General features: G+C 51.2%; 1 protein-coding gene across 1 annotated transcript in view; it reads left to right on the forward strand.

Moving 5' to 3' along the window:
- Positions 1-12,559, forward strand: part of OSR1 (odd-skipped related transcription factor 1) — a 163,999-nt gene extending 151,440 nt beyond the window's left edge. Inside the window, 3 exon segments of the mRNA XM_019970662.2 lie at positions 10,226-10,924; positions 11,628-11,739; positions 11,741-12,559. Coding sequence (XP_019826221.2) covers positions 10,226-10,924; positions 11,628-11,739; positions 11,741-11,941 — 1,012 coding nt within the window. The 3' untranslated portion in view covers positions 11,942-12,559.
- Positions 12,560-22,612: the final 10,053 nt, after the last annotated feature.

Below are 22,612 nucleotides of genomic sequence, written 5' to 3' on the forward strand. Positions count from 1 at the left end.
TAAGAATTTATCAAACCAACTGGTTGTATGCCTTAAATTTACACAGTGTTACATGTCAATTACATCTCAATAAAATTTAAAACAGGTTTTTCTTTTTTTTTAAATTGCAGCTTCGATATATACACTACCAATGGGAATTTGCTGTATGACTGAGGGAACTCAAACCAGAGTTCTGTTACCACCTAGAGGGGTGGGAGGTGGGTGGGAGGTTAAAGAGGGAGGCGATACATGTATACCTATGGCTCTGACTCCTGTTGATGTATAGTAGAGACCAACACAATATTGTGAAGCAATTTTCCTTCAATTAAAAATAAATAAGTTTGGGAAAAAATTGCAGCTTTGATGCCAAGGAGTAGAGAGGGTCCAGATGAAATATTCTATAGGGAATTCCAGGAAGGAAAGGGACCTAGAATCCAGTGGCCTGGGAGGAAGGTGAGGGTAGGAGGAGACCTGGCTTGTTTCATAAGCAGCTCCTCATCCTCTTCCTTAGGTTCTTCAGAAAGCTTCACCGGGAGTCCTGGGAGGGGCCTGATCCAGAAGCACCTCTGAGCTGAAGAGGGAGGGCTGGGAGGGAGGAAGTGGCCCCAAGGAGTTATCTGTGAGCTAGCACTAACCCAGCTCCGAGAGTGCATAAAACTTTGACAGTAGATCCTGGTTCATCGTTTTTCCCAGGACCCGAAACCAATGGTGGCATACAGTTGCTAAGTATTTCAAACTCTTAAACCAAAACAAGCAAAAAACCTCATAAACCTGGAGCAGGGAAAACAGAAATTTTGTTCTTTGGAAGAGCAAGAACGTGTGTAGTTTTAAACAGGGTAAATTTCGTAACTCAGAAAAGAACGTTTAAAGCAGTTGCGGGGGAAACCCACTCAGGAGACAACTCGATTTGAGACTTTTCGAGGAAGGGGCGCCGAGAGATGTCACTTGCTTACCAGCAGGTGGCGCGTTTTCTTTAGGATTACGGTCCCCAAGTCTCGGTAGAACATCGCAGCCAGACTTGCCCCGAATTCCCTCGCCGGAAATCGCTATGCAGATAATAACCCTCCAGTGTCTGGAAATTAATTACCGCGAACGCGCATTCCTCCAGCGCCGACCGCCGCCTATGTAGCCGGTCAGAGTCACAGAGCCGCGGGTGCAGTTAGGTATTTCTGTCCGCAGGACTTCTCCCTGACTATACGCGATTCAGTTAACTTTTTTTTTCATCAACTACAGTTTGGTTAGACACTGCGTCGTTTCTAATACATTTATTTTCACCTTTGGATAAAAGGAAAATTCTATAATCTTAGATCCGTCGAAAATAATTCTGACAATTCATACTTGTACAAGTAAAAAAAAACAAAACAAAACAACAAACTCCACAATGTATGCTCACATTAACATCTAATTTTCCCAATTTAAGGCGTGATTTTCATTCCGTTTTCCAGGGCTAGTCTGGGAGTTCATGAAATTCCACATGAATATTCGTGCTTCGTACATCTTCTCATAATAAACCAAGGGTAGATGTATGCATGCAGGAATCGTTTTATTTAGTAAGGTGACAAATAGTAACAAGATACTTATGTGCTCATAAAGCGCTTAGGAAACGGGAAACCGCCTGGAAAAACAGTTCAGTTTCCCTTTCAGTTTTGATACTGTAACTTGTCTGTCGCTGTCACAGTAAACACCAGCTCGTGGGTTCACCTGTGATCTATTCTCCTTAAGACCCTGGAGTTGCTTGTACCTTATCAGAGCGTGAAATCTGCGCAAGTGTGTGTGGAAGTCCTGTTGCCTACCTCCCCGGGCTTAAATACTTCCCCCCACCCCCCAAGCTGGATTTTGACCTGATTGATCGTAATGGTTCCAGAGGAACTATTGAGCCATTACAATCCATCATCTAAATGATTACAGAGGGATACCTAAATCTCCCGGTTATTTGAAAGCTCTGTACACGCTTAAAGGGGGGTCAAATGAGCAGACCCCCAATCGTCCACAAAGTAGTTACAGGAAAGCTTGCATTGGAAGCAAAAGTTTGCAATTACTAAGTACATTCCTTTTTTTTTTTTTTTTTTTTTAGAGGTCATTTTTGTGTGGTTGAGAAGTGAGAGAGGTGGGGTTCATTTTTTTTTTTTATCCAATCCCTCTACCCCCCACCCCCCCTCAAGCAAAATAAGCTACCTTCTAGTTAATTTTCTGGAAGCTGCTCAATTTTCACTTTGAAGACAGGCTGGCGAACTTTCCTTCCTAGTAAGCAGGAGTCGGGAGAGGGGCTGGGGTTGGGGCGGGGGCGGGGGGGGGGGGTCGGGGGGTGGTCTGGCAAAGGCTGTCGCCACCCCCTTTACGCCTAGGATTGGCGCGGCGAGGGCTCACTTCGGAACGCGGCGCAGGGAGGTCCACGACCCGGTGCCACGTGCCGGCTTGGGTATCGCTCTCTGCTGGACCCCATCGGCATTGGCAGAGAGAATTCCGGAGCTGAGCTGGAGGCCCGGTTGTTACTGTGGGGCCATTTCCCCAAGGCTTGCTTGCTGAGTCCCAGACTCGGGCGCCCGCGGTTGCGAGGGGGGCTGGCGGTGGGTGGGCGAACCAGAAACAAGCAGTGGCGGCGGAATTTGAACCTGGTCTGCTCCCTGGCTGGAGCCCGCGGGCTCTAAGCGTGTAGAGGCTGCAGCCACCGAGGGGAACCCTGCGCGGGACGCCCCGGAATGGCTTGGGCGTCTAGAGATGAGTTTCTTCACCTTCACTGGGCTCGGGGAGCCATAGAGTGGTGGGGTCCCGTCCGAATACCGAGGACGTTGACCACACTGGAACCATGATGTCCTTGCGAGTTTTAAACGAATCTTAGTTGAAAACCAAGCTACCTGGTAGCCCTGTTCTCAATCTACCACACTGCAGTCGAGACACGGCGAGGGTACCTAGACTCAGCTTAGTCTGATCAATTTCTCTTAATCGGCGGGGGAGGGGAACCCCCTTTGTTCCCATGGCACAGAGAGGTGAGGGGTTCTTAACGTCCAGGGTTTCTTCCTTCCATCCAGAGAGAACTAGAATCTGGTTGGTCTCCACTGAGTACTGAAGCCAGGGTTTGCGGGGGTCATCCCCATGGGAGCTTGGATTGAGATGGGGGACTCTCCAGCAACTATCAAATCTTGAATTTCGTTATTCTAGCTTTCTGGGGCTGTTCACAGTCCAAGACCTAGAAAGAATGTCGTTGAAGCCAGGTGTCTGAAACAGAGGCAAGTCTGGGCAATGCCAATGTCCTGCATCTTTCTCATCTTGTCTTACCTACCTTGCAGATCAGCTCTGGAGGTGGCAGCTTGAGAGGCAAAGCCTGAGATGCTCAGCTAAGAGAGACAGCTCTAGCCTTGCAGCCCCATCTTGCTCCATACCAGCTATTAGTTACGGGATTTGACCTGAGTGGGGATCAATTTTCCAGGTAACCTGGCAAAAGCAGCATTAAACAACCGAGTTGCATGGCCCTTTCTTTAGGATCCCTAAAAATTTTCTCCAAGAGTTCTTTAGGGATTCTACTACCTGGAGATTTCTAGAAGTCTTTGAGTCATGTTGGCCAGGGACCCTGATTCAGAAGAAAGAGGCAAGTGGAAAGATGGAGTCAGCACAGTTGCACTGGGTGGAGTTCTGAGCAAGAGATGGGGTTTGTATATGCCAGGAGGCTCTTTCCATCCTACCCAAACATCCTCTTCCTGGGAGACATTTTCTAAGTGGTCTGGACAGCCAGATGCCTCATTGTGGAGGCCTCTTTGGATTCTTTCACTGCTGGTTAATAGAAGGCACTAAGCTTTGTCTCCTAGGACACCCTAAGACTAGGGCACACAGTTTCCCTGGCCCAAGGTGGAAGCTGGTACAATCCAGGAATGCCCTCCTGGACTTTCCCTTCAGGCCTTCCTTTGCTCCTGGAACTTGCTGCCTTGGAATCTCAGGGAAGGGAGTGATCTCAGCTCCTTCTGTTCCCAAGGGGCCTCCCAAGGGCCAGAATGTCACCCCAGGCTAGGATTTTTTCAGCTGCACAGGCAAGCTTACATGGGTTCCTTACTCTAACACTAGCCTGCAGTGGGTAAGTACAGTCTCCCTTGTGGCAAAGACTGCACCCATTTGCCCTCCTCTCTGCCCAGGTCAAAGCTACCTGGGGTTGGAGGCCAGGCTCTTTCTGAAGGACTGAGGGTAAGACCAGGGTCTCCTCCAACTATTCCTTATGGGGGGCATTTCCACTACCATTTCCCTAGGTCAGGAAACCAAGACTCCTTTAAAAAGAAAGCCAACACAGACTTGCACACCAAAGTTGGAAAGGTCTCCAGAGACACAGTGCCAGTATGCAAGAGACCCACAGAGGCCAGGTCCAGTCTCCAGGGCTGGGGAGGAGGGTCATTAAGCAGCAGCCTTGGGGGCAAACCCCAGGAGTACAGAGGTGAGAATCTGGATCCACCCAAGCCTGGGAGACCAGCCCCTCCTCCCGAACCCAGGGAGGGGGGGCTGTTCCAGAGAGGTGGCAGGGAGGGAACTGGGCTGGGGTCAGCTGGAGGTCAGCTCTTGGAGCCAGGCAGTCAAGGGGTTACTGGTACTCTCCCTAAAGCATAAGCAGTGAAGACAGAATTTCTGGCCAGAACCCTGACGCCCGCTCTCATCCCAAACTCCACTTGAATCAGCCTCTTGGACTCAAAGGCCCTAAGAGCTGGAGAACTTTGCAGCTTGCATCGCGGCTCTGTGGTACTTAACTCTCCAATCTCTCATCCATCCTTCTAAAACAAAAGAATACAGGATTTTAGAGGGCATGAATCTCAGAAGGTTTTTGAGTCCTAGGAAAGTAACTATCTTGACTTCTTGCCCCATCCTCCGCCTCTAATCTTTCTAGCGAACTCGGTAACCCAGGGTTTGGGGCCGGTCATAGGCATTGGAGTCTGGGTGAACCGCCCTGGCGCTGAGCATTCTCGGATGTCCTGAAGCTGTTCGGTTCCAGAGGTATTCTGGGATAAGACAGGCTATTCAGCGGGGCCGAGGTGTGTGGGGCCCAAACTAAGTCGCCAGGATCCCGACGCACCGCCCCCCCTCCCCCGCCCCCGGCCCCCGCCTACCCCGACCTTGCACGGGCTGTGTCCTAGGCGCGCAGGAAGGGGACCGAGAAGTTTCAGCCCAATTTCATATGGAAGAGGCTGTTTTATTCGAGCTCGCCTGCCAACCTCGTGGGCCCAACACGCAGAAAGGGTCGCACAGGTCTGAAGAACTGGGGACGCAGGTCCCGGGAGGTCGGGGCCAGGCGAGCGCCGCAGTCCCAGTCGGCTGCCCGGGTCAGCAAAACTTTGTGTCTCAGTGCGCAGGCGCAGGGCAGGATGGTTGCGGGGAGGGGGCAGGGGAGGGAGGGGAGGAATCCTGAGGCTAGGGGAGGGGGGAGGGGGGAGGGGGGAAGGAGGGAGGGTGGTGGATTAAAATAAGTAGGCGGCTCGGTGCTAAGGGGTAAGTGAGTCGGAGCTCGGTCTCTCCCCAGCGCTTTCTCAGCCGCTCCGGGTTCAGAACCAACCAAGGAACCGCGACAGAAGTTCACCACCCCCTGGGCGGACAGGACTCCAGGGCCGCTGAGCGCTCCCGCGTGTCGGGCGCTCGGAGTCCCCGCGGCCGCCGGAGAGGGGCCGGGACTCTAGAGCTCCGCGGGTGCCTGTGGAAATCCAGCGCCTCTGGCTAACCGGGTCCCCTCGCAGCGGGAGCCCCAGAGACGCGCTCAACTCCGGGACCGCCGCGGAATAAGGTAACTGCAGCCCTGGGCGCCCGGGCTTGGCGAGGGGAATGCGGGCAGGATCCCCGGGGTCCCCTTGTCACCGCTCGGCGGGTGTCTCTTCTCTCTCCAAGTCCCGGAAAGAAGCTCCTCGTAACAAATGAAGACTGCTGGACCTCTGTGAAAGTGAGAGCAGCTGCAGTCCTGGGTGCTTGGGGGTGCTGGCTCAGGAATTTCTCGTGCGGGGGTCCTCGGCCTCTGACCCGGGGGGAATGAGGGGGCGGATCCCTGCTACTACCCCCAGCGCCGCCGGGCTTCGCGCAATCCCGGGCGAGGTGCCTGCGGACTTCGGAAGTCAGCTTGTGGCCCCTCTCAAGAAACCGAAGCAACTTGTGCGGGCACGAACTTTCCCAAAACGCGCGCCTAGCTTAATCTGACCTACCTTAGCAGAAGGAGGAAAAGAGAGTGGCCGGATGGCCACGGCCGCCCGCGCCAAGGACAGGTGCATGCCCCCGCCGGGTCGCGCTTTCTTGAGCTGGTCTTGTGGCAGAGTTGCGATCAGGTACGCGGCCGGCCCCACCCGGGAGTGCTGGCCCGTGTGCCTGACCCCGCCTCGCACTTGCCCTCCGACTTCGGGGTGTTCTCTATTCGGTGACTGCTCTTGTGGTCGAGGCCTGGAGAGTAACCCGCGACTGATCCGGTGAAGGGGAGCATGTAGGGGGCGCGAACACTACTCCCCAATCAGAGACCCCGCACGCCGCGGTAGCGGAAACACTGCAGCTGCGGATGTTCTCAGTTTCAGGCTTGAAAGGGCAAGATTCGTTTGCTCCCGGGACTGTCTCCCTTCAGGGGAAAAGGCGGGAGCCGGAGGAGAGAGGGAAAGAGGTGACGGGCTGCCTGCTGAACTCATTTCTCCCAGGAAATTTGTCTCGTAAGAGGAATGAAAACCCACAGACAGTCCTTTTTCAGCAGCTCGGCCAGTCACGGGGTAGGTTCTTGGAGTATAGAGGAGCTGCGACGGTTTCTTTGTTGCCACAATTTGGTAAATTTCACCCGGGCTAAGAGCTGCGCGCTGGCTCTTGGGAACAGAAACCACGTGCAAGGCTGGTTAATCTCCCAGGTTCATGGCCTCCTAGAGAAGAGAGAGGCTGGCAAGGACGCGGGGTGGGGGAGGCGGGAGGAACGGATGGAGGGCGACCAATGAGTAAATGTTCTATATGAGGTTCCTCAAAGTAATTGTGATTTTAGTAAGACTGGGGAGCAGATCACTAAGGACGCAGCCGGGCATTTAGATGCAGGGGGATGGCTGCCTAGCTGAAGGGTTCATTCGATCTCGTTCGTTGGGAGAATTAAACAGAAGTGTCCGGCGCCGGTCAGTCCTCTCGCCAGGAGTCCGGACGCTTGTCAGCACGCGTGTTGGGGATTCGGTGTCAAGGATGATTTTTCCGGGGCTGATGCTGGGCTCCTCCAGGCGCTCGCTTGTGGAGCTCGCTCCGTCCTCATTAATGCAAGCAGTTAACTCGCTCACGCTCAATTAGCCCCGAATAAACCACTTTAATAGACTTTTGCACACTTCATTAATGCCCGGCATAGGGCTGGCGGCAGAACCGGGATTGGCGCTCTACCGCAGGAGAGAAACTGTGTCTGAACCGCGCGGGGACCCGGGCTGGGAAGCGCTAATGGCGTTTGGTGCGCGTAGTCGGCACCCTTACCCGCGCCGCCCAGGTTCCGGGGTCCTAGCTCCTTGCAGAGCGGATGCCTGGCCTGGAACCTGGGGAGACGGGTTTCCTCTCTTAAGGATCTAACGCAGTTCACACTGGGGGTCTGGGGTCAGGACCAGGAGAGCCACTGGGGCTTGAGGTTTGCTCATCTTCTCCCACAGCAAAGGCAGAGTGAGACTTATGTTTTCCTCTTAGCGGACCGCCTGAAACCGGATCGTGAATTCGGCCCATTCTTGGTACTTTACTAGTGTAGATAGCCACGTTTCGAACGAATTTCGTCCCCGAGAAAACCGTTGACCAGAGCCTGGGGAGCCCTGCCCTGGGAATGCGGCAGAAAATAAACTGGCTGCGCCGCTGAGAAAAAGAAATTGAGTGTTGGGGGAAACAAGATCGGGCAGATAGCCCGGAAAGGTTGGCTCCCAGAAGCAGTTTCGGCATAGGCGCCCCCTCCCCTCACCGAGCCCAAGGTCTGGGCTCCTGGGGGTGGTCAGGGAAAGGTTGGGTTAGTATGCGCGGGGCCAGTGGGATTCCCTCACCCCGCCCGGAGCGGGCCCGGGCCCGGGTGCAGCCCAGCGCCTGGCCGCCATCGCCCAGGGATAGACTGAGCGCAGAGAGGAGCAAGTGAGGCCCCGGCGGCGCCTGCCGGGCCCCGGGGGGAGCCAGAGATAAGGATCTGATTTCCAGCGCCTGGAGGGGAAGGAGAGGTGACAGCAAATCAAAGAGCGCTCACCTCGCCTAAGTCTGGGCAGACCTTTGAAGTCGACGAGTCATCTCCTCTTTCTCCCCCTTCCCCTTCCCAACCCAAACAGGCTCCAGCTTTCTCTCTGGCCCGATTCGTTCTTCGCAGCGTCTCAGCGCCTTAGGAGGGTCTCGGGTTGTCCCAGGCGCAAGAGCGTGAGCGACGCAGCGGAGAAGCCCGCTGCCCAGGCCACGGCTCCGCCGCCGCCGGGGGCCGCGCTCCCCTCCGCATCCCATTTTGTGCCTCGCAGAGACCCTGGCGGAATTAATTGCGGCGGTCCGACAGGGGTTTCATTGGATTGCCGATTTAACCTGCGCAAGCAGATATCTGCCGGCTCTGGGTGTTCGGCACCCTCTCCACCTTCGGCAGAGCCTCTTTGCCCATGGGCCACCGCACTGGATGCGTGACCTTCCTGCCAGCCTCCAAGGAGAAGGCTATCTAGGTCCAGATTGTCCTGCCTCCTCCAGGGAACATCCTGGGCACTGCCCTCACGTTAACAGCTTCCCTAGAGCGAAAGGCAACCTGAGCCTTAAGGACCTGGGTTTGGAGAAGCCAGGCTTCTGAAACCGCAGGGGTGGTGTCGGGGTCTGTCGTGAAGGAGGGAACAGAACAGGGGCCTGCCCGTCCCAGGGTTGGGGACTAGGTGGAGGAGAGATCTGAGGAAGAGGAGGGGGCAAATCAGGAGTAAAGGGAGAAGTGGAGGGCAGGGGATTGAGACAGGCGAAGAAGTGCCTGCATCCTAAGCACCCTTCTCCCCTGTGACTTCTTGAGATGGAGTTCAGCACTTGAGCCTCCCAAGGCCCTCTGTGTAATTTGGCTTTCCTTCTCCCTGTTTTTGCCTCCACTGGACAGACCTGAGTTAGGAGTGTCTGGGAGGCACAGACATAAAAATTCTTTCTGCGGACTCCAGACCTGTCCATGGAGGCCAGGGACCCTGACCAAGGGTCAAAGAGGCCAGAAGACACCAGACTGCTTGTCACATCAGCAGGGCTCCCCTCTGGCTTGGCTCAAGCTCCCTGGCCTTGCATTTGGAGGGTGCATAGCTCACAATAGCTGAGGCCCAGCCTCCATGCTCCTGCTCATAGGGAAACCCACCTGCTCAGGGAGGGGGTGTTCAGCAGACACACAAACATCCTGAGAGCCCGAAGACCCTGTCCCCCTTTCTTATGGGGTAGGGAGGGCTCAGAAACAAATGAATGCATGTGGCTGAGTGAGTAAATAAATGTGGGTGTCATTGTCCTCGCTGAAACAAAGGTGATCCCTAAAGACAATGGAAAAGAGTCAGTCCACAAGAAGCTGCAGAGAGGGTGGCGTCAAAGGGCTGGCTAACAGTGAGACAGAAAAACAAATTTGAAGTCAAAGTTGCGAGTTGTAAGGAGAAAGAGGACATGGCTTCTAGAAGCCAAATTGACTGTCAGCTGATAGAGCTTAATGCTCCGGAGCTGAGAGATGTACAGATTTGTGTGCTTTTGTATGTATGCTGTCTGCCTTTGGGGCTCTCTGTGGGTGCCCTGTGTGTGTGTGTGTGTGTGTGTGTGTGTGTGTGTGTGTTCAGTTCCTGCATTTTGTTTAGTAGCACAATACTGATGGTCCCAGTTTATCTTTGCACCTTGTTGTCAACTCTGCTCAGAAAGTGTGAACCTGGGTTTATCTGTCAGTGTGCACTTCTGTATTTGTTTATCTGAACAAATATGTAAGTGCGCTTCCAAGTGTTATCTTTGCAGGACAGTGTATTCTATATCGACTCGGGCTTGCCTGGATGTACATTCCCTGTGCTTCTGCTTTTCTCAGTGTCAGGTATACTGTAGACTCTCATTTTAAGTTGGTCGCGTTGCCCAGCATTTAGTTTGGTTTCTGTGTCAAGTTTGTGTCTCTGCTGAAGGCCATTTGTAAGGAGTCCTTGGATTATTGAAGGTTCCTGTCTTCTCCTTGAGGCCAGTGAGATCCCTGAGTGGGGTCCTAGGCACTCAGCCCAGTCTCTGGGGACATAACGGGTGTGGCCGGGCTGGAACTCAGAAGGAGGGCCTGAACTTGTCTGTTTTCCCCTCCCCTCTTCTTCTTTTCCTGCAGCAGGAAGTCAGAACAGACTGCCGCTTCGGCCATGGGCAGCAAAACCTTGCCAGCACCGGTGCCCATCCACCCATCCCTGCAGCTCACCAACTACTCCTTCCTTCAGGCAGTGAATGGCCTGCCCACGGTGCCCTCGGACCACCTGCCCAACCTGTACGGTTTCAGCGCACTGCACGCAGTGCACCTGCACCAGTGGACGCTGGGCTACCCCGCCATGCACTTGCCGCGGTCCTCCTTCTCCAAAGTGCCCGGAGCCGTGTCCAGCCTGGTGGACGCGCGCTTCCAGCTGCCCGCCTTCCCCTGGTTCCCTCATGTCATCCAGCCCAAGCCCGAGATCACCGCTGGAGGCAGTGGCCCCGCAGCACTCAAGACCAAGCCGCGCTTTGATTTTGCCAACCTGGCCTTGGCCGCCACGCAAGAAGATCCATCCAAGCTTGGCCGGGGGGAGGGCCCTGGGTCCCCCGCCGGTGGGCTAGGTGCTCTCCTGGATGTGACCAAGCTGTCCCCCGAAAAGAAGCCCACGAGGGGACGCCTGCCTTCCAAAACCAAGAAGGAGTTCGTCTGCAAATTCTGTGGCCGCCACTTCACTAAATCCTACAACCTCCTTATCCACGAGCGGACGCACACGGACGAGAGGCCCTATACATGCGACATCTGCCACAAAGCCTTCCGGAGGCAAGACCACCTACGAGACCACAGGTGCAGTACTATGGAGGAGGGGTGCAGAAGAGAGCTATCAGTCTGCTTCTGATGCCAGGGCTCATTAGGCTGCTCCCCCTGCCCCCAGGTTCCAAGCCTTCTGAGTTTCTGGGCTTCCCCCTAAATCAGGAAGGAAACCAACCAAGCTCAAGCCTGGGTTTTTGGAGCATGGGTGGAGAGAATATGACAGGAACAGGTCCCAAGCTCCAGACAGGCATGCACGGCTTCCTCCATCTACAATGCTGTGCAAGAGAAGTTTCTGAGATGATGAAGTGTGACATGCGACACATGTGACAGTTAAGCACTTGAAATGGGTAACTAGTGTAACCGAGAAACTAACTTAATTTTAGTAACCACACGTGGCAGGTGGCTAACATTTGGACAGCACAGTGCTAGCCAATTGTCCCACCTCACTCACCTTCCCTGTTGACTCAGGCCTTATAAGGCCGAATGCTGGCCCCTGGTTAGGCAGGCAGGGATCCACCTAGCTGGACATGGGCGCAGCTAAGACAGGAGGTGTCTCCCTCATCTCCCCATCCCCTCCCCACACTCAGCATGTGCCTGTTCCATGCTAGGTACCCCACGTCCTTCTTTCTTTTGAGGTTCAAGCTCTTCATGTTCGTGGGAAGGGATTTTGGGTAACTACTTATAACACTGCATCATTTTTGCAAGGCTTAATTATCGGTTTGCTTTTTGCCTTCAGATATATTCACTCCAAAGAGAAGCCTTTCAAGTGTCAAGAGTGTGGGAAAGGATTCTGCCAGTCCAGGACTCTCGCTGTCCACAAGACGCTACACTCACAGGTGAAGGAGCTCAAAACCTCCAAGATCAAATGCTAAACAGAGCCTCCGAGTCAACAGGACCCTGGGTCACGCTGCCCCCTCCTCCGGAGGGAACAGAAGCCCAAGGCGACTCTGGCGGGCAGCGAGAGGGGCTCCGGGGACCTTCCTCCATCCCAAACGCGTCCCCCGGGTCCCCGGCGCACGCGGAACTTCACAGCCGCGCCCCGGGCCATGACCCCGGCCGCCCGGGCGGCTCCCCCAGGACGCGGCTAAACTCTTGGCCAAAAGGCGGTACTCGTGTGGTGGAAGGGAAACTGCATTAAAAAGAGAACGAAAGCTTCGCGGAGCCGCAGTGGCGCCTCTCCCAGAAGTATTACTTTTTCTATTGTTATTTTATACGTTTTCTTTATTATTTTTTTTTCTTTGACCATATAAGCTTGTAACTCTGACTGCGGAGAGAGAGGGGAGAGAAAAAGGAGATTTGTGCTCTCGCAGCTTCCCACCCCTCCTCCCGCCCCCATCCCCACCCCCGGGAGCCTGCAAAAGTGTAATCCCAGTATCTGCTTCAGCCTCCGGCCCAGGGAGCGCGGGGCCGAGGAGCGCCCCTCCCGGCTCCTGCCGCGCTGCGGGCGGTGGGCTCCCGGACCCGGACAGTGGGGCGGGGAGCCTCGGGCCCTGCGGCTAAAGGGGGCCCGGCCTCTGGCTTCCCTGCTCCGCTGCCCCTTCGCCGCGAGGGGCTGAAGGCTAGCAGCAGGGCGGTGTATTGCGATTGGCACTTTATGCTGACCATCGGTAACGGACATTTATCACTGGAGTTTTTAAAAATATTAAATAAACGGTTATTTTACAGGCATTGCAGGGTGGGTAATTTCCCTCCCCCAAATTCCTGTGTTTTCTCCCCAAACGCAGCAAACTGGGCGGCTCCTTTTTTTGAGAGGAGCCGGGGTTTCGCTCCCCACGCCGACCTGTCCCAATTCATCAACCTTCCCCTGATTGGGGTCAGCTTGGGATGCACGGAGACGCCCTCCTCTCTCCCGGTGGTGGTCAACCTCGGATAACTTAATTTACTTTTCTCCCCCACTTTGGTCTTGAGGCCTCAGTGTCGTCTCCCTACTCCGCATCTCCAAAGGGCTCCAAAGAAGCCGAGTCTGCGGCCAAAACTTCGAACTTTTCTTACAACAACTCCAGGAGCCGGGTCGCTTCAAATTCAACTAAGGGAAAAGAAAGTTACCCCGCCCCCCAGCCCCCAAACAAAAGCCTCCTTCCAGGGCCTCCTGCTGCTGCCCTGGGGAGGGAAGAAAGCGCCCTCCCCTCACGGTCAATCTCCAACCGGTACCCTCCCAGGGGGCCCAATAGCCGCTGCAAATAAGTTATCACCGCTGCCTCTCCTAAGTCCCCAAACCTGCGTCCCTCCCTCCGTTAGGATCCCCCCGACACGATTCTCCGGCTGGGGCTTGTCCCCAGCCTGGATCCCGGCTCCGTGCCCGCAAAGATTTCCCTGCAGTTTTAAAGCCTTGTCAGGAATGGCGGGGGCGGGCGCCCTGGGAGGCCCAGAGAGTCGAGGAGGAGAAATCCGAGTACGTCCTCCACAAGTGGAACGCTCCCTGGGGCGCCTAGTTTTCTCACAATTAGAGGCCAGGCCGCCGGGGGGCTCTCCAGCTTGGGGCGGGGTGGGGCTGCCCCAGCTCCTGCAGCCCGACCGCGCGGCGGGCACTGACGGTGGCGCCCCCAGCCCTTCCCAGCCGGCTCGAGCGCAGGCTCTCGGCCTTCCGCGCCTGGCGCTCAACGGCCGCGGGCACAGCTGTGCCGAGCTTCCCGGCAACTGGGACTGCCCCCCATCCCCAATCCCAGCCTCAGGCCGGGCCTTTCGGTCTGAGAAAGTGGGCCCGGGGCTGCAGGAGTTAAAATGTTCTCTAGCCTTTCACTGTGCCATCCCCATCTCCGCTGGGAACGCCCCCCCTTCCCCACTCCGCCTTCCGCTGGCTGGATCTCCGCGATTCGAGAACCCAAGTTATCACCGCGGCCTTGGCCGGGACCGCGCTGACCAACCCAGCTGTCGGCATTCGGAGCCACGCTGCCCCCTGCTGGACAGGCCTGGAGGGGCGGCCCAGGAATGGGGGCACTTCGCTCCGTCCTGCTCGAAGCCCTGAGGAACCCTCCACTGCTGGCCCTGTCGGCATCTGGTCTTGCCCTTAAAACCTTCTTGACGCGCGTCCCAGGGCCCCATGGAAACGAGGGGGACAGAGCACTGCCGGTTCTGGACCGGCCTATGAGATATCCGCTAGTAGAGCAAGATCCCAGGACCAAAATCCCTTGGGTCCAAAAGGACTAGCAACAGGAAAGGATGGAGCCCATATCCCAGAGAACTGTGACCTCTAGGCATCCGGAGCGAGGGCTAATCAGTGGGTTTTGGGCTTCGATGGCTGGCTCGGGCCCAGGCAGCGCAGGCTATGGTATGGGTGGTGCCTGGCAGCGCCTAGGGCAGAAGCCTTGTCCCTTCCTTACCAGACCTTTGAAGTGGTTGTTCCAAGGTGAGGACAGTGCATGGGCGTGGGCGCGCACACATACGCACTACCCAGAGATTTGAGGACCTCTGAGGACCTGAGAGAGCCTCATTCAGTCCCTTTAGTCTCTTGGGCAGTTCCATCTTTCTCATGGAGGAGGGAATAGCAACCCACTTTAGTATTCTTGCCTGGAGAATCCCATGGACAGAGGAGCCGTGGGCTACAGTCCATGTGGTCGCTAAGAGTCCGACACTACTGAGCTACTAACATTCACTCACTCATCTTTCTCAAGGATTGACTACTGCTGCTGCCCTCCTGTCCCTCACATTGAACCACTTCCAACCTCCCCAGGATACATAGAACCTCTGCAGAAACTCAAGGACTTCACAAAGACTTGAAGGTGGGGGGTGGGGGATTGCCAGGGAAGATTTTTGTTTCTGGCCCAACCAGCTTTGGTACCCTGAATCCCTGCCTCTGCCCTCCATCCATAGGCCCTGGCCTCGGAGAAACAGTCAGTATGAAATGTGCATCCTTGGCAAAAAAGAATCCCTAAGCGCAAAGTTTTGGGGGATGAGGTGGGAGGGGGGCAGAGTGCTGCCCAGAGACCTCCAACCTGTTCCTAATGCCTCTATCATCCTGGTGGAACCAGAAGCCACTTCTCAGTGCACCTTGCCTGCAGTCTGTCCTCATGGCAGGGGTTTCATAGATTGATCAGTAACAGCAACTGCAAAGAGAAGGGCAAGCCTAGTTCCGGGGCCACCAGATCCCACACAGGCTACAATTTCCTGACCATACTCTGTAGGTCGTAGAAAAGCAACCAGCCGGTTAGAAATGCTGGGTGGGTTTTATTGCCTGTCCATTCTGCAGGTGGCTAATTTTTTCCCGCCACAGCTCTGGAAGATTCCACCCCGCCCTCACTCTCCCCTCCACCCCACCTCCACTTTCAGACATGAAGTAAGCTTCCTTTGGCCTCACGTGCCTAGCGTGGCTTGGGCCCGTAGAGTTCGGCTGGAACCCTTCCCAAAGCTGCTAGGCCCGCAGGTCTTCTTTAGTTCAGGGCTGGAGAAACTACCCGGCTGGACTTCTCTGCTGGGCGGAGAGTAGGCACAAGAGACCCTTGGTGCAGCCTGGCGCTCCCCTAGCGCTGTTCTGGGAAGAGAATCAGGAGCGCCCTGGGGAAAAGAACAGCCCTCAGGGGCTTCTTCGCAGAGGACGGGTTCAGGTTCCACCTCCTCCTTCCGGAATGTAGCTAGGGGGTTTGGGGCGCACGAAGGGCCTTGTACCTGCTGACCTCCTTGTCTCCGGATTCAGGACTAGCATAGGGTCCTGGTGGGATGGAGAAAGGCAGTGGGATGGTGCAGGGCTCCTTGATGGCACCTCATCTCCGAGAACAAGGGAACTGTGATATCATCCCCACCCCGTCCCCTGAAGCCTCGGCATCCTGAGAACAGGCTCAGAGGCGTCCCACCCCACCTCCCAGAGCACTATGACGCTGTGACGTCAGGGCATCCTCCCGCTGCCACAGTGTTGTCACACAGGCCTCCGGCAGGAGCGTAAGGGCTCCGCGACGCCTGCAACGGTATCTCATTTACGTCCTTCCATGGCGTCACAGAGGGGCCACGCCTGGAGCAGTGACACTATGCTTCCACACTTCCCGGTCCCGCCCCTCAAATCCTGCCCGTAAAGGCGCCAAGAATGGGTTGGTCCCCCAGCGACAGACTCTGCAGACTCGAAGGATGCGCAGCTGCCCTCAGTGAAGGAGGATGCCCGGAAGCCTCTGCCTTTGGGATCCGGGTGGTTTAGAACAGTCGTCCTGCACCAGGGTTTCAGGGAGCCAACTGTCGCCCCGCCCACCTGGCCAGGTCCCTACCCACCCGCCTCTCCGCCCACTACGCAGGCCCGGCGCGCAGGCGCAGCTGGAACTCAGCGCCCAGAGCTCTGGGGCGCGGGAGCGCCGCGTCCCCGCGCAGTGTCAGGCGGCTGCTGAGTTACGTGCCACACTTTCAGGGGTCACAAACTCCGGGTAACAGTGGCCCGGCGGACATATCCAGCCAGTGGCACATGTGAGCACTAGAGATGCCGACGAGGAAGAGGAAGAGGGCATTTCTGGTTTAACGCTGGCTGGAGACTTTTGGAGTTCCTTTGGCGTCTTTCGAGTCCAACGCAGCCGAGGTCCGAAGCAAGTCCCTGGGATTCCAGCCGGCTGGGGTGGTGCGGCTGGGCCCCGCCCTAGATGAGCGAGTCCACTGCATCCCTAGCCTTTTAGGGCAGGTCTCTGGGGCAGAGGTCTGGGAACCCCCACCCCGGCGGAACTCTTAGGGTCACAGACCTGGTCACCCACCCTGTGCGTTCAGCCCAGGTTTGGGGGCTACTTCTAGGACCAAACTGGTGGTCTGGCCCAGTTTGCATAGATTTCAGGTGAAAAATTCACTAGGGACATGAGATTACGATCTCATGGAGATCAAACCTCATGTCAGTGGCTATTATATCATGTCAGGATGACTTAGAATCTGTGCTTCCTTTGTGGCCTGAAAATGCAGTTCTAGCTTTACCTGCAACGTCCCTACACTTCTCTGAGGCTCGCGATGGGGATAATACTCTTTCCACCTACCTCATTCGGTTAATGTAGAGGGCAAAGTCATACATGTTTTCTCAGTCATTTATTCACTGCTTGAACCAAAACCTGGACCCTGGTATTATGGAGCACAACTTGGGCATTTACGAAGCACCATGTAAAAGTATTATTAGGAATAATAATGCTTCGCAGGGTGCTAAAGTAGCCTGCCTATCAAACTGCCATATTCCTGGGTGACTCTTTGTCTTCACTTTATCATAGCCCAGGGATTTATCATAGCCCACTTTATCATAGCCCATTCATGAAATGGGTTGGAGGAAGAGTATCTGATTTGGAGTATTGTTTTGTTTTTAAATAAACAACAGAATTTTATTTCTTACAGTTCTGGAAGTTGGAAGCCTGAGATTAGGCTGCCAGCATATGGACTGGTGATCTTGAAGCCTTCCGGAAAACTTTGAAAGAAGCTTTTTTTCTTTCTTTTTTTTCTAACTCCATGGAGACAAATAGATTAATCAGTTCACAGATTATGGTTATCTTTGGTTGAGAGAGGAAGTCGGGAGACAAAATGTAAGTGCCTTACTCACCACTCCTTTGAGGAATATGCTTAGGGAAGAAAAAAAATTACCCTGGGGCAGGCTGAGGTGTGGGTCAGGGGCCTATGTATGTGACAGGTGTCACTTAATAAGAGTAGGGATATTTCACACTGCAAACACCTCCCACTATAGTCTTCTTTGGATCTGTGCTTCCTTTGATTTGTGTTGGAGTGTCCTAGCCTACAGAAAAGCTAGTCACACAATAGTATTATATGAAAACATTTGTAGGAATGTTTCTGTCACCCAGCCATCCAAGCCCTGGCCATCTGCTGCCATTTTTTTGAACATTGTTTTATTTGAAGTATAGTTGATTTACAATGTGTGTTAAGTTCTGCTGTATAGCAAAGTGATTCAGTTATATGTATATATACTATTAATATTAAAATCATATCATTTTAATATTCTTTTATTACAGTTTATCATTGGATACTGAATATAGTTCCCTGTGCTATACAATGGGACCTTGTTGTTTATCCACTCTGTTAACCCAACCTCCCACTCCATCCTTCCTCCAACCCCTTCCCCCTTGGCAACCTCAAGTTTGCTTTTTATGTCCCTGAGTCTGTTTCCATTTCACATTTGTGTCATATTTTAGGTTTCACATATACGTGATATCACATGGTATTTGTCTTTCTCACTTACTTCACTTAGCATGATAATCTGTAGTTGCATTTATTGCTGCAAATGGTATAATTTCATTCTTTTTGTAATGGTTGGGTAGTAGTCTGTTGTATTACATATATATGCTACATCTTCTTCATCCATTCATCTGTGCTTCCATTCTCAGCCATTTTTCCTGACCAGTGCTGGTTCCAGCTCCAGCAATAAGAATATAAAAGGACATAAAAGTGGGATAGTTTGAGATGGATGAAAGATCGGATAAATCAGTTGAGAGTTTTGTTTTTCCTTTCTAGACACTTCGCTGGCTCTTAGTAGCTCAGCCATCTCTGGGGAGGGATAAAGTATAATTAATTTATTTTTAATGTTTGGTTTGATTGAACTCTTCTGCTAGGGAGATAAGATAAGGAGTTTTGTCATGACAAGTGCAAGGATGGATTGCTTTTTGTCATTCGCAGGAGTGGGTACCACTTGGAGCCTATAAGTAGATGGTGGCATGAGATGAGAAACTTTACAGGAGATGTGAAAGAAAACTAGAGGAGATGGGGTAGGAATGGCTAGATCTTTGCCACTCCAAGAACCAGTGAAGGAAAATGAGCTTCCAGAGAATATGGGCCTTGTCTTAAATAATGAGATGTACTTGGGAGATTGGTTCACTTCTTACTGACTTGGGTTGGAACTGAGTGTCTTTGTGCAGAGTTCAGAATGTTTTCAGTATCTCACAGCATATGTAGCTCCTCCTGTAGGTCTGCAGTAAGCCAAGAACCAGAGCAGATGTGGTGCCATGGCCGTCAGGAACAGTCTCCATGGTCTTGTTATGGGAGAGATCGACTGATATTGAAATACTTGACCAGATACTCAAAGACAGGTTGGATGGCTTAAAGGGTTCCTGTCAAAAGAAGGAAGAGGAGGGAGGAAGGGAGGGAGAAAAAGAGAGTGAGAGGGAAAAAAGCAGGAAGGAAGGAAGATAGGAAGAAAGCAAAATCCTTCCTAGAATAAAAAAAAAAAACAACAACAACAAAAAAAACAGTTCTTACCAACTGTTATAGCGATCTATGCATCATAAAATCCATTTTTTTAAATGATAAGGTTCATATCTTCTGTATTCTTTTTTAATTTTTCAATTTCCTTGTTGATTAATTCCTAACTTTGATACTTAATGTGTTACAAACTCCTACCATGATGGTAGAATTGTTTTCTTATTGTAGTTTTAATATATATATATTTTTTCCCTAAAAATAAATATACCCCAAATATTTTCAACATATATAAATGACTCAAAATTCATTTTGCTCAGCACCACCACATTTCTCACTACTCCTAGGCCTCAGCTGTTCACATAAGGGGCATTAACTCCTTTAAATTTTGGGTTCAGTTCAGTTCAGTTGCTCAGTCATGTCCGACTCTTTGCGACACCATGGACTGCAATATGCTAGGCCTCCCTGTCTATCACCAACTCTCGGAGTTTACTTAAACTCATGTCCATTGAGTCAGTGATGCCCTCCAACCATCTCATCCTCAGTCGTCCCCTTCGCCTACTGCCTTCAATCTTTCCCAGCATCAGGGTCTTTTCCAATGAGTCAGTTCTTCGCATCAGTTGACTAAAGTTTCAGCTTCAGCATCAGTCCTTCCAATGAATGTTCAGGACTGATCTCCTTTAGGATGGACTGGTTGGATCTCCTTGCAGTCCAAGGGACTCTCAAGAGTCTTCTCCAACACCACAGTTCAAAAGGATCAATTCTTTGGTGCTCAGCTTTCTTTGTAGTCCAACTCTCACATCCATACATGACTACTGGAAAAACCATAGCTTTGTAATTTCTGGGAGAACTGGATTATCCATAAGCCCAGCCTGGCTTTGTTCAGGTTTGTCTCTCCTTGACAATCAGTAATACTCTTTGGAGACTTCTCAGTGTGGTGGTGTGGACAATGGCAGTGCCTGGGACTTCACCATTATGGGAAGTGTGAGGCGTTATGAGGATTTCTTCAGTGAGAAACCAGGCAAGCTTTGGCCCAAGGCAAATGATGTTTTAATTATTGTAAGTATGGGTTTAACTGGGTCTGGAAGGATTAGGAGTGCTAGGAAGGGCATTGGGTTTCAATATGTTCCTTCAGCTGTCTACCTCCCAATATTTTAATTTAAACAGTACCAGGCATAAAGAATAATTGAAATAAGTTTATAATGAACACCCAATTACCCACCACCTAAATTTCACAATTAACATTTGAGCATATTTGCTTTTTCACGTATCTATCCATCAATCCATCCCTCCAACTTTTAAAAATTGAAAATCTACACAAACACCAAATAATTGAAAAAAAATGGTACAAGGAACACCCTCATGTCTTCCTCAAAGAGTCAACAATGGACTCTATGTTTTATTGTATTTGTTTCTCTCTCACTATCTTTCTCCCTGAACCATTTAAAAGTTGACTCCAATATATTTCAAGCCTAAATACTTCAATGCACATCTTTTAGGAACAAAGACTTTATATAATCACAACATTACTATCACACTGAAGAAAACTAACAAAAATTTTATCTAATACCATCAAATACACTGTCTATATTAAAATTTCCCCAAACTCCCTAACCTTTTGGATTTTAAAAAATTGTAATCCAATCTAAGTAGATTGTCACTGCATATGTCTTTAGCATCTTTTTATCTAGAACCATTTCCCATTGAAAAAACTTTATTTTGAAATAATTATGGGTATACAGGTTGTTTCAGAGATAGTACAGAGAGGTTTCATGTATCCTTAACCCATTTTCTCTCAATGATTACATCTTATATATTGATAATACAATATCATAATCAGAAAAATCAGTATTGGTCTACCATGTGTGTATATTCTTATGGTAGTTTTTTCACAAACATAGCAGTAGTACTGGGAAGATTCCTGTAACCACCAGCACATTCACAGTATAGATTTATATCATCACCACAGAGATTTACTGGTGTCATCATTTACCAGTTTGAGTGAATATAGAAACATTATCCCCTGTTATGGACTGAATGTGTCCGGCCAAAATCCCTGAGCTGAAATCCTAACCCCTAAAGTGATGGTCTTAGGAAATGGGGCCTTTAGGAGGTAACTGGGTCATGAGGATGGAGCCCTCACAAATGGTATTGGTGCCCTTTCAAGAAGAGTCATGGGAGAGTTAGCTTCCTTCCTCTCTCTGCTCTCCACCATGTGAAGACACAGTGAGAAGACAAGATGGCTGTCTACAAACCAGGAAGATGACCATCATCAGACACTGGATCCAGATTCCAGAACTGTGAGAATTAAACATCTGTTTAAGCCAGCAAGTCTATGATATTCTGTTACAGTAGCCTGAATGAAGGTCCCGCCTTTAAAGCTCCTTGTTTATGTCACAGTAGTCTTAAATGTCTCTTCTACACACATGGAGATGCAAATCAGACAATGCTATACTTTTTGCTTCAACCATCAGGCATAATTTCGACAACTTGAGAAGAGAGGGAGGGTCTACTGTGTGTAAGCACATTTTTGCTTTTACCATTGTTCTTTCTTCCTGATGTTCCAAGATTCCTTTTTAAAAATCATTTCCATGCTATTTTAGGGTAGACCTGATGGTAGAAAATCCTCTTACCATTCCTGTATCTGAGAATTTATTTCTCTTTCATTTATGAAAAATAATTTCACAAGGTACAGAATTCTGGGTTAAAAGCTCTTTCTTTTCAGCACTTGAAAAATGTTATGCTACAACCTTCTGGCTTCCATGGGTCTTATGAAAGATTTGCTGTCATTTGGTTTTTGCTCTTTTTGTAAGGTGTCATTTCTCTTGCTGCTTTTGAGATATTTTGTCTTTAAATCTTCAACTGTCTGAAGTTTGGTTGGTTATGAAGTTATGATGGTTCCTGGTATGGATTTCTTTGGGTTTGTTCATTCAGAGTTTTGCCCAAATTTTTAAATCCATGTATGTCTTTTTCCATATTTGAAAAAATTTCAGCTTGTCTTTCTTTTCCATATTTGAAAAATGTTCAGCCATAATTTCTCCAAGTACTTTTTTCAGTGCTGATCTCTTTCTCTGTTTCTTGGATTCCAGTGACACAAATATTACATCTTTTGTTATGGTCCTACAGCTTTTTGTGGCTCTGTTCACTTTTTTCAGCCTGTTTTCTCGCTGCTGATCAGCTTGGGTAATTCCTACTCTCTCTTCCACTTCACTGATTTTTTCCTGTTGTCCCCTCCATTCAGCTGTCGAAGTTTTTAAAACTTTCAATGATTGTATTTTTAAAAATTCTGAAATTTCCAAATGGGTTTTCTTCATATATTCTGTTTCTTTGTTGAGACGTCCAGCTGCTTCAGGAGTTCACAGTTAAGTGCTGAAGTATTTTTATGACGGCTGCTTTAAAATTCCTGCTTCATTCGAACATCTGTGTCATCTTGATGCTGATGTCTGTTGATTATCTTTTCTCTTTCAAGTGAAGGTTTTTCCTGGTTCTTGGTCTGACATGTAATTTCCAATTTTACCCTTGACATTTTTGGTATTATGTTATGAGGCTGTACATCTTACTTAAATCTGTCTTTAGCAAGTCTCCTCGGTCTTGGTGTGCTGCTGGGGGAAGAAGGAGGAACAGCTTTGCTGCCACCAC

This window comes from Bos indicus, chromosome 11 (assembly GCF_029378745.1).
Source record: "Bos indicus isolate NIAB-ARS_2022 breed Sahiwal x Tharparkar chromosome 11, NIAB-ARS_B.indTharparkar_mat_pri_1.0, whole genome shotgun sequence".
Classification (NCBI taxonomy): domain Eukaryota; kingdom Metazoa; phylum Chordata; class Mammalia; order Artiodactyla; family Bovidae; genus Bos; species Bos indicus.